This window comes from Sinohyriopsis cumingii, chromosome 1 (assembly GCF_028554795.1).
Source record: "Sinohyriopsis cumingii isolate HCF-2022 chromosome 1, ASM2855479v2, whole genome shotgun sequence".
Classification (NCBI taxonomy): Eukaryota; Metazoa; Mollusca; class Bivalvia; order Unionida; family Unionidae; genus Sinohyriopsis; species Sinohyriopsis cumingii.
The window spans coordinates 54,584,196-54,596,995 of NC_142961.1; the positions used below are offsets into that span (position 1 = coordinate 54,584,196).

Below are 12,800 nucleotides of genomic sequence, written 5' to 3' on the forward strand. Positions count from 1 at the left end.
TATGCCAGCAATTTGTGTTCAATCACTCATTCAAGTATATCATGAAATTTATTCTATCAGTATAATAAAATGTCTAATTGAATTTTGTATAAATTCTGTAACTCTGTTTCCAAGAGAAAGTGATTCATTTAAATGTCATGTTCAATTTCATTTTGTTTATGTAACTGATTAAAATGTTATATTTTACATATAGGGGTTCATATTAAACTGTTCTGTATCTCTCTCAGATTTCTGTTACTCGAACCCTTAATTTGATATTTTATTTTATTGTTTACTCGATCCGGGCAATGACACCATGGTCGATCATCTCCTAGAAAATGATAACCAAAAACCATAAGACGCAGTGGAGATCACACATTTCCACCACTTCCTGACAGTTAACAAATGACAAATTGATGGAGTATACCCTCCCAAACTTCATTTGCAGGGGATGGTGATTTACAATGGCAAGTTATTGCAGTTGCTCTAGTTATATTTTTCTTTTCTCCTTTATCTGATAAAGGAATGTTAAGAACTCTCATCCCCCTGCCAAGCAGCTTACAGATGAATGAGAGTAAATACAGATCTATAAATTCAGTTTTACTAGATGCAACTTTTGAATTTAATCTTTCTATATTACCCAGATGCTAATTTAACATATTGACTCCAATGATGTCACTGTGACCTTAGTAACCTTGACCTCTGATGTTTTAACCACCCACTTAAACTAATATGTACCAAACTTGATATGAATCAATGTGTAGAAACTTAAGACAACAGACTCTTCAAATAGCTCAAAACCTTCCCTGAAAAAAGCTAAACAACAATTTATCCTGTGACCATTATCTGAGACTTGTGGAAACATTATACCCAAAGATGCTCTATGTACACTGCTTAATCTGGTTCAAAGCCTAATGCATATCTATTGACACATGATACCTGTTTTCCAAAATTCTATTTAAAAAAATACTATGACACAGAGTTCATTTTACCTCCACATAAATAGTGATACCTTAAATCCATTGGTAAATATCTTTTCCATTACAACAATTTATCCATGGTAATGTTATAAAGTATGTACTACCTAATTCAAAAACTGTAACCACTGACCCCCCCCCATATTGATAAACAAGAGGTTCAAGTGAAATTTTTGTCTCTAGATCTATAAAGGTAAATAGTTTTGCAAGATCATCTCATTAATATGTGCATATCTCACTTATTACAGAACCTGTCAATGACAGTGATGATATAAGTTTATTTACCAAGTTGGAGCAAAATCTCATTTGAGTTTGATCTTTAAATTGGTATATGTATCATGTTCAGTCAATCACATCCAGATTTACCTCATACATGTGCAGATCTTATTCATGACCAAACTCATCCAACATGTTGATAAAACAAAACCATATAATAAGTTTTATTAAAATCTAATCATCAGAAATATGGTTGCCAGTATGCTGAAAAGGTGACCAGATACAAGATCACATTATTCATGTGCAGTTTAGGCTCAAGATCATACTCAACTGAGATCTTTATGATGGAAGCATATTTACCAACTTCTCAAAAATACAGCCTCTAATCAGATCACCTTAGAAAAGGTATCGGTCTCACTCATTCCAAATCTTGATAACATTTACATAATTACCAAGTTTGATAAAACTGGGTCAGAAAATGGTAAGGAGCTCATCCAATCAGATGCAAGATCAGCTTATTAGTATATATAGATGTTGCCCATAATTAAACTCACTGGATATCCTGATGACATAAACTTATTTAGCAAATCTTATAAAAACCTATCACAAACAGACTTGCCAAAGTACTGACAAGCTCAGTCAATCAGATGCAAGATTGTCCAATTAATATATATCCCACTCATAATTATATCTATCCTGATCATTAAAAAATATCCACCAACTTAAAGTCTGATCAAAATTGGAAATAGCCTCTATAAGTGACACTCTCCAGTTTTGTATTTTGTATGGTGAAATTTTTAAAGAAAAACTATTCCCTATGATTTCCTCATTGGTTATCTTCGCTTTGTAGACTTCAAAGGTAAAATGTAAAAAAAGGAGCCATTACTTTTTTCTCTTTTTACATATTTCTAATTCCATTCATTGCATTTTCAAAAGGTGGTACTGCCTGGTCTTGCAAAATTGTTATCCCATTTTTAATAATTACTTAAGATAATGCACTTTAGATTAATTCAGGATTGTTTTGTTGTGCACATGGTGGCAGCCATTGCTTGGATCATACCTCATTTCCACAAACAATATCCAAAGAAATGTCTGCCACAGTACATGAAAGTAACATAGAAGTAAGCCAACATTCTCTCCACTGTGCATATCACCTTACATGTGTCACTCTCTCAGAAGTATGCAACATCTGTGGGACACCTCCATATTGGTAACTAGCTTAGCCAATCAGATACAAGATCACCTGAATAATATGCATGGATCTTGCACATTATCAGACTCAAGCAATATCTTCATGATATATGCCAATATCCAATTCTGTTCAGAACTGATTTAGAATTCATTATAAGCCTATGTTCCAAAGTTTGATCAAAGTGGAGGAGAAAAATGACCTCCAAAGTTTTAACAACCTCAGATAATTAGATTCAAGATCATCTCATTAATATGCATGGATCTTGCTCCTTAGCAAACCCCTCCAAAATGTTGATGATGACCTTTGACCTTTTAACCCCTGAATCAATTAAAATCGAGGTGAGTGGTAAAAAAACTATTCATCTTTGTGGAAATTGTTTTTCCTTTTTTCTGTCTATGAGTCTTGATATCTGACCTTTAGGATTCCAAATCAAGATGCCTTCCTTTTCTCTAATGCAAATCAAAGTCTTGCCAAAATAGGTGAATAAGAACCCAAGATGCATGCAAAGAGGTCCCCCCTCATACAGCCACCCCTTCTGCACAGGGAAAGTAGCCACATAAGCTGGGTGGCCTTCCCAGAAGGGGACTATAATTTTAGATGTGTATGTATATGTACATGTATGTGTATGTAGTAAGAAAGCTACATGTCACTTCAAAGCATTTAATATTTTTATTTAAAAGTAGCATTAATTATTAAAAGATTTTTCTGATCTTGAGAACAGACTCATTTCAAGTTAACATAAAGATTAATATATATTTATTATTCATGATATAAGCATGAAATGCAAGAGGGGTATTGTTGGCATGCACTTTGCAAAACCATTAAAAAATGTCATTTAAATTTTGGTACATACATTGTTTAGCATTTAAAATAATTCTCTTTCCATTTACTCCATTTTCCCCCTGCTGCAGAATATTCTCCTGATCTGTTACAATGTTGATTACTTGACTTCTCCTAACATAACATTTTTTGACATGAACTCATAACATCTCCCCACTGTCACCAAGTCAAATAATTTTAACTTTTATGAAAGTATTAATTCTCTGTTTGTGTGATGACATGTTTGAGTTTTGTAACGATTTATTCCTGTGTTGCTAATTGTCCAGTACTGCAATTTAATGTAGAGCAGATGAACTGTCACATGATTTCTTTGGTCTTGTCTGGTACCCTGTTTTCTTCAAAGGTTACCTTCTCTCAGTTTGCTAATCCACAAAATCTATATTCAGCCTATGCTAACCATGTTATGATCTTGACAATTACATCTGGTCGTAATCATCAAAGAAAACACCTCAACCACAGTGTGAAGCCCAAAACTCTATCACAACAATGCTGACCCCATTTCCTGTAAATTTTGGCATTAATGATATAATATTAACCTTATTGGCATGTGTACTTTAGCAATCACTTCATTCAGTCATGAAACCATGACAATGGGAAACAGACATCAGTAAACATAATCAGATTATTTACCAAACCAAATGAATTTGATATTAGTTCTGGGCACATATTAAAATTAAATATGTCTGCTTGTAAGGGGTTAATTTTACAGTATTGAACTACTATATTGTCCGCTGGTCACATTAGAGGGATGGCCTTTTTTGTGGGGTACCTTTGAACACAAAGTCAGTGTCAGCAAGGTGTTCTGGCCATATAGAGTGGGTGGCTGCTGGTCGAGGGGGGGGGTCATGAGAGGGACCACTGCAGTATGTGAAAACCATTTTTCTTCTTAAAGTCATTGTGATTTTGACTTTTTTGCTTTTCTTATCTCAATTGCAAGCCTTTAAAAAAGTTAAGTCAAGGTAATGTGCTAAAATGAAATAGGCCAACAGATGGATGAACACATGATAACACAAAATATGACTGTGTTGCTTAATTTGCCAGCCCAGTGAGAGGATGAAAGTCTAAACTAAGCTGTCATTGTGAACTTGCCACCTTATATCAGGCATATAAAAACCAAGATTTAAACAAGAGGCCCTCAGAAGGACTGACTATCTACTGTCTGCAAAATTTTTCCAGGAATTCAAAATACGACCATTTCTTCTTTTTATCAGCTGAGTGTTGATACCATCTATGATATCCTTGAGTGATAAGAGTTTCAAATTAGCTACTGTGGTAAATGATGAAAATGGTAAATAATAGCTGGTAAGTATTACATAACCAAAAATCTGTTTTACATCACCAAAGACTACATTATAATAGCAACTATGCATCAACTTCTATGACTGTGTTGCTGAATTTGCCAGTGGGAGGATGACTGTCTAGACTAAGCTGTCAATGTGAACTTACCACTGCCATCAGTAGGGTGTTCTACTGCTGATCAGACAATGGACATACAAAGTGATAACTGAGCTCAATGAATAAATGTCCTCGCTGTGGCATTGATCAAAGGAACAATGATGATACAGTGTGACAAAAAGTGCCATGGAGATCACCAGCAAGTGACTTTTATGATATCATCCAAAGGAACAAAATGCAAGCAATAGTGCTGACCTCATGGGACCTCATGGGCTATTAATTAATGAAAGAGAGATCTCACCCACCGAGGGCCTGACAAGTTCTTTTATTAGTCCAAACAATCCAAAGAGAGATGGTGGTACCAAATAGAAGGAAGACCATTTTAAAAGTATGGTTTCTGAAAGAAGCTTCACCCAACTGAGGATACATGAGAGATTTAACCATGGCATTAATGAGCAAGAGACTGGAATCTGGAGCTCAAAATAAATGATTAGTTGTGAAACTGTGGGTCAGACCCTCAGTGGAACCCATATAGAAATTAAGAACATTGGAGAGAGCAGCTAAAGGCAAGCAGACATGATCAATACATTTCCTACAACAAAAAATTCTCCACTTGCCATCATGAATCTTGGAAGTAAACTGCCTTCTAGCCTTAGTGATGTATTTGGCAGCCTTGCTCATAACCTGATCTTGATGGACAGATTATTTTACATGAGCCAGGTGTGAAGGTAAAGAACTTGTGGAGTGCTATGCAAGAGGGTCCCTCATCGCTGAGACAGCAGATCCCTCCTCAGTGCTGATTCCTTGTGATCATCAACTGGTCAAAGATATTAATTTACCACAATTGCTAGGGCCACAAGGCAGCTGTCAGAATGAGCCATGACTTGGAAGTCCTGATTATGTGAAGAACCTGAGGAATTATTTTGAAATGTGGGAACAGTTGATCCCACCTCAGAATGAATGTACCCACCACCCATGCCCTCTGGTCTGGAACTTGAGAGAGATAAAGAGGGAGTTTGATGCTTGTCCAAAATCAAGTTTGTGTTGTACCTGACCAGTAACATTTGTTTTGTGGACAACAGAATAAACAGCTGATATTTTTCCTATGATTGTGGATTAAGTATTCAGATTATAATTAATGTAAACATGTTTATTTTAATCTGAGTCTAGGACAATGGAATTCCCCCAAAGAATAACCTGTCAACCTGATGTTTACCACATTCTTTATTGTAATTTTAGTAACAGATTTTATCTTGTTGACAACTTAGAATTTGCTAGAAATGAACTTTTGAGCATCTACCTGTTTCTACTTTTGTGTCCTAGTTTTTTATATAATCATGTTTATTTAAAAATTATTAATTCTTGCATTTAACATCTGAGGCAGAATCAGTCTGATTGTTGTGATGAGTATTTTGTTTGGGTGGAATTATTTATTCAAATTATTATTCACTGGAAATGCAATGTGTTCATCAATAATCATAATCTTGGATACAGACATTAAGTTGGAAATATAGTGAATTCAGGCAAGGACATCTTGAATTATATTATTGGGATTAATCAAAATACTGTTGGCACATCTCCACATCAAAGACCACTATAGGCACATCAACAACTTCAAAGTTGAAGCTTTTTTGAATATAATTAGAACTTTATTCATTAGGACTGGCAACAGAACTTTTTGAACTATTTGGGATTTAATTCACAACACTGTAAATTCTTTTTAAATATTCACGTTGCACAAAAATGTTTGGTTTTCACTTTTTCATGTTACTTAGTTTAAGACCATAGAGTCTTAATAGTTTCTCCATAGACAACCTTCTGAACTGATAATTATTCTTTGCTGCCAAGAGAACCATAGCCTAGAGTAATGTAACTGGTATTACATGCCTGGCTACTAGCTGGTTGTTGTTGTTGTTGTTGTTGTAGGGTTTAACACCATTTTTCAGCACACGACAGGCTATACATGGTGGCCAGAAAGAACCACCAAACCTCGAGAAGCTACTGGCAAGCTTTCTCACATACCCACATTGGCTGAATCCAAGACTCGAACCCATGCAGACAGAGGTGAGATGGCAGTGATCCATAACGGTGAGCTCTTTAGACCACTCAGTCACTCAGGGCCCCGGCTACTAGCTGGTAACTTCTGTATCAAATCCCATTGCAACACTTCTTAATCAGAAAAAAAGAAACAGATGTCTTGACTTTTTGGTCACCTGAATTACTGTTGACTCAAAAATGTTTTTGGTTAAGGTTGAAAAGTGTGTGCATAAGCCATCTTTACTGCAATAAATCTGTTGATCTAGAACATATCAATCAAACCTTTTATGCATACAAATTTGCCCATCTTCAAATGAGAATTAAAGAAAAATAAATAAATATCAAAGTCCTCAAGCTATAAAATAAAGGTTACAACATTCACTCTACAACATGATGTTGATTATCTAAACACCAATAAATGTGACATTTCAATCATCTCAACCACTGGAGTGTCCTTTCAACCCATATATTGTTCCTTATATTATTATGTCAATTCCCAAACACTTGTTTTGCTATGAGTCTGGATGATCAGAGTCTGACTGTACTGCATTGGTCCCTCAATATTGTTTCTGGATGGTCAATCTCTGTACTACAGTGGTTTCTCATCACTGTTCCCCAAAAAATCTGGATAATCAGTGTTTTTCTGTACTACAGTTGTCCCTAGCTACTGTCTACCAGAGAGCCTGGATGATGATGTCTGATGGGACTAGTCATCATACAGTAATATTTCAGAGTGTTCATTCACAACCTTCTCTGAGAGAGCCTGGATGATCCATATTTGTATTACAGTGGCCCCTCCCTACTGTCTCCCAGTGAGTTTGGTCAATTAATGTTTGACAGTACTACAGGGGTCCATCACTATGTCTTCCAAATAGCCTGGATGATCAAAGTTTGACTATACCAAAGTGGTACCTCACTATTTTCCCTCTGAAAGTCTATATGATCAATGTTTGATTACAGTACAGTGGTCCCTTGTTACTGTTTTCCAGCAAGTTTGGATGATCATTGTTTGATTGTACTACAGAGGTAAGTTACTACCATCTCCCAGTGAGTTTGAATGATTAATGTTTGACTGCTACAGTGGCCCTGGTGGGCACGTCAGTGGTTTCACCTAGAAAGTCTGGATGATCAGTTCGGACTATACTATAGTGGTCTCTCACTAATGTCTCCTTGAGAGTATGTGACCCACAAACCTCAAACTGGTTGATTGGTGTTAAATGTACTACAGTAGCCCCTCACTTGTTTTTCCAAGAGACTCTGGTTGATCAGTGTTTGACTATACTGCAGTGATCCATCCACTATTGTCTCCCAGAGAGTCTGAATAATCAATGCCTGTACTACAGTGGTCCCTCACTACTGTCTCCATGAGAGCATGGATAATCAATGCTTGCCTGTCCCACAGAGATCTCTCACTAATGTCTGCCATAGTCTGGATGATCAGTGTTTACCTGTTCAGTGTTGGTCCATCACTATAATGCTGTTCAATGGAGCCATAAATGAGTAGTGTGATGCATGTAATGTTGCCTTACACAGGGGTACCATATATAACATGGGAAAAATAGTCCGACCTGCAACATGGAATCCGTAACCATACCATTTATATCAAGGACTGTGTTCTACTGAGGTTATTCATAAATGAGGGACCATATATACATCTCCAGAAACTGCTGAATATGCATCCAATAAACCTACACTACACATTAAAACAAGACTGACTTCTGAATAATATTCCAGGTCTCCCATCTGGTTAAGAGAATACAAATTATATCTGCAAGTATCTTTATCATCATATGACTAAACACAGATACTTTTCTGTAGTAAAATAAATTTTTGATTCATGAGCTTTTGACCTTTTCACAAGGTCTTCATCAGCAGAATAATTTCTGGACTGGAAGCACATGATCATGTGACGAAATCCTTCTGTACAAGAGCATAAGTCACAATCCAGAATCACAGTTAAACACTGGCTCCCCTCCGTGATTTCAATAGCTTCCGTTATTTTTCTTTCGAGGATATTATTTTCTCTACTGAGTGCTCTGATGTTGTCCCAAGAAAATACAATTCTTTACAATGTTCACCAATTGCTGTCAGAGATTCTCTGTTGGTGTACAAGTGTTTTTAAGTCTGGTTTCAAGACTTCTTGTGGTCTCCCCAATGTAGTCTTTTTCACAATTATCACAATGGAGCTTATAGATGATTGAGCACTTCTTCTTCAAAAGTGTGTGGTCTTTAGGATGTATCAATACTGAGTGGATGGTCTTATATGGCTTGTTGATCATATTAGCCATATATTGTTGAAAGTTTTTTTAAAAATCTTTCATTTTTTATAAATCTTTAATCTTTAGTCTACCAATACACATTGTGCAGTTAGGGGACAGCTGCACATCTTTCTTCTGTTTCTTTCAGATGTTTTTCTCTGTACTTGTTCAGGAAACACAAACACTACATTGTAGTCCTTGGCCCTTAAAACTTTCTTAATATAACTGAGATCACATGGTCTTCCTCAACACTAACAATGCTATTCACCCAATGCAACAGAGTTCTCACCACTTATGTTCAAAATAGTTGTTGAAGTTGAAGTTCAGATACTGGCCTGTATGGGTTGGTTTATGGTATATCATGACTTTTGTTCCCTATCATCTAAAATGTAAACACAAATTTCTATAAATTGCAATTTCTCATACTGTTGCACTTGATAAGTGAACTGGATATTTTCATCAAAGGAATTGAGGTGCTCCAAGAATTCTTAAATTCATGCATCATGGTGAAAGTGTCATCCACATACTGGAACCACACATCAGGTTACTGCAGTGGAAAGAGCATTTGTGTTTAAAATCTTCCACATACAAATCTGTCACCATTATGGATTGGAACTTCTGCCCTTGTACAGAAGGATTTCATCACATGATCAACATTTAGTTGATCACATGACTACAGTCCAGACCTTGTGAAAAGGTCGAAGACTCATCAGTCAAAACTTATTTTGATAGAGAAAGGTATCCATGCTTAGTCATATTAACTTTAAATAGCTATAATAGCAGGCAACAGCATTCATTCTAGAACTTTACCTTCATTATTGTAAAAAACAAAATCTCAAAACATAAATCAATATTTATTAATTTAGAAATTCTCAATCTTACCTACGATGTGAAAAGCTGCTGAAAAACAGATCCAGTACATCCTGAAAATATAATGTGTAAATTTTAATGTGAAATACGAGATTCCTGAAGGGATAATAGATGATTTGCAAAATTAACACTAAAGCTGTGTATTCCCACTAGCATCACTACTAGATATTTATTACTACGTATCACAATTTGTATCTTGCGCTGAGTATCCACATGATTTTGCTTGTGACAATATCATTTAATCTGTTTATTTGTTGGTCCCTCTTGATGCAAATTCAATAAATGTGGACTATGCTGCCGTTAGGGTAACCATCTACAAGGAAAGTTTGGGGTCATCCTTAATAATAATAATAATAATGATGATGATAATAATAATCATAATAATAATAATGATGCTTTATTTATAAAGGGTGACTCATTAGTCAAGGACTATTCTCCCTTGAAGCCCTCCTAAGGAGAGTATAACAATGCACATAATATGAAGAGAGCAATATTTACTGTTTATTTTAACATGTTTAGTATTAAAATACTAAATTCCATTATTTATTAGAAACACATACATGCTCATGATATCTCTTCTTAAATACTCCAATATTTTCAGAAGATTTTACATGTAGTGGAAGCTTGTTCCACAGAACTGTACCAGAGTATTGGAAGCTCTTTTTAAATTGCTCTGATCTTGGTTTTGGTGATAGAAGGTTTCCATGTGATATTGATTTCAACTGGTATTGTGTTGAAAAAGGCCTGAATAAGTCCTGAAGATACTCTGGTGCAGTTCCATGTAGACATTTATATAAAAGAACTGCCCTGTGAAAATCTATCCTGTCACATATTGTGAACCATTTGAGTTCCGCAAACAATGCTTTTGAGGGATGATCTATAGATGCATCTAAAAGTATGCATGCTGCTTGTTTCTGAAGTTTATAAATCCTATCAAGCTCAGATTTAACCCAGTTTCCCCATACATTTGAACAATAATCCACTGTTGGAAGAATATATGACTTGTAGTACAGATTGCGAGTTTCCATAGGTAAATATTTCTTGATTCTGCTGAGTAGGGCAATTTTGGATGACAGTGTTTTACAAAGCTTATCAATATGGTCACTCCATAATAAATTATTATCTACAGACACACCTACAAGCTTTTCATGTTTGACATTTTCTAACGGATGATTATTTATTGCAAGAGATAGCTCTGGGTTCCCTGACTTGTGTAGTTTTTGTGATGTCCCCAAAATCATACATTTTGTTTTTCCTTCATTAATTACCATCCTATTTTATTGTGCCCAGTTTTGGACTCTAATAAGGTCTGAGTTTAATCTCATTTGGATAACTTCAGTATCAGAACTAGATGTATACAAGGTTGCATCATCAGCTAACAAATCTGTATTTGTGGATTCATTTTTTAATGGTGGATCATTGATATAGATAAGGAAGAGGAGAGGGCCTAAAACTGAGCCTTGAGGGACCCCTGAATGAATAGTGCAAATTTGAGAGCTAATATTACCAGTGCTTACTTGTTGAGACCTTTGGTTTAGGTATGATCTAAACCAGTTTAAAGATGGATTGTAACAGTGCAACTTTTGCAGCAGAATTTCATGATCAACAAGATCAAAGGCTTTCTTGAAGTCAATGAAAATAATCCCAGTCATATGTCATTATCCTTTTCCTTCCTTCAGCCAAAGATCAATTAATTTGGTAATTTCTGTTTGGCACGAGTGGTACTTTCTAAATCCTGACTGTGCTTTATTAATTAGTATGTTTAAAAAACTTTATAGAATGGTTACATGCTTTTCAAATAATTTTGACAATACAAGTAGAATTGATATTGGTCTGTAATTCCCTGGATCCTCCTTTTCTCCTTTCTTAAAGATAGATGTAACCTTTGCACATTTCAGTGTTTCTGGAAAATTACCACTCATTATACTTAAGTTTACGATATCCATTAATGACTTTGTTATTACTGGTGCAGCAATTTTAAGAATTCATGGACCAATACCATCCAATCCAGATGATTTATTAATATTCACCTTAATTATCATATCTAAAACATCAGCTTCACTAACATTAGCTACTGAAAAATAATTATCATCAGGAATTTTAGCTCTTATAAATGATAAAAGAGCATCAAGTTCAATTGGGATGTTAGTCTGGTTCTGAATACTGTTACTGGTCTTATGTTACTTGTTTAGGCTCTAATAAACAGTAACAAAAGAAAGAATGAAAACAACATGCTTTGAAAAAAATTTGAAAAATGAAGTACTCCTAGTATGACCTTGATAAAAACCAATCATTTTACTCCAAGAATAAATTAAAAATAAAAGTTGTTTACTTGTCTCAGTGATTTCTGAATCCTGGTCAGGAACAAAGTAAAAAAAATCACAGTGTTTCTATTATTAGGTATTTATAAAAAGGTCAGGTAAAACTGAATTTTCTGGAAAGTATAAAATTCATAATAAACAAAATTACATTACTTTGACATGTAATTAAAATAAAAAGAATTTAAAACTTACAAACAATGTAATTAAATCAAATATAAATTAAATCAAATATATATAACACACCCCCCCCCCCATGAAGAAAAAGAAAGATTTATATGATAAATTCTGTCTGGTTCATCTCAATATCTACTTCAGAAACTTCAATATGTTCAAAACACAGCTGCTCTGATCATCCTTAGAGTACCACGATCAGAGCACACATCCACGCTGCTCTGTACCCTACACTGGCTATCCATTTGATCCAGAATCAAATACAAAATTTGTTCTCTGTGCTACATTTCACTGACGGACTCAAGTCCAACATACCTATCCAACCTCACCCATGTGTACACACAAGCAATATACTTACGCTCCTCTTCTGACAATCATATACTCGCTATGAAAACAAAGTCATATGATGATATGGATAGCGTTCTTTTGCATACCAAGGCACAGCAACATGGAATGAATTGCCCACTGAACTTAGACACAAAGACACAGTGATCGAATTCAAGAGTGCTCTTAAAATGCACATATTTTGACTGCAAGAACAAAC

General features: G+C 35.2%; 1 protein-coding gene across 5 annotated transcripts in view; it reads right to left on the reverse strand.

Annotated features, from left to right (window-relative positions):
- Positions 1-12,800, reverse strand: part of LOC149806892 (uncharacterized) — a 227,810-nt gene that overhangs the window by 111,915 nt on the left and 103,095 nt on the right. For 3 of the 5 annotated variants that reach the window (XR_016421237.1, XM_089959185.1, XM_089959176.1), the window contains one exon: positions 9,777-9,817. Coding sequence is in view for 4 of the 5 variants with exons in the window: in XM_089959185.1 (XP_089815311.1) it covers positions 9,777-9,817 (41 nt within the window). In the remaining variant the exon portion in view is untranslated. Of the gene's footprint in view, positions 1-6,647; positions 6,769-9,776; positions 9,818-12,800 lie in introns of those variants that run through there. The other 2 variants (XM_089959208.1, XM_089959193.1) reach the window with 1 other exon arrangement.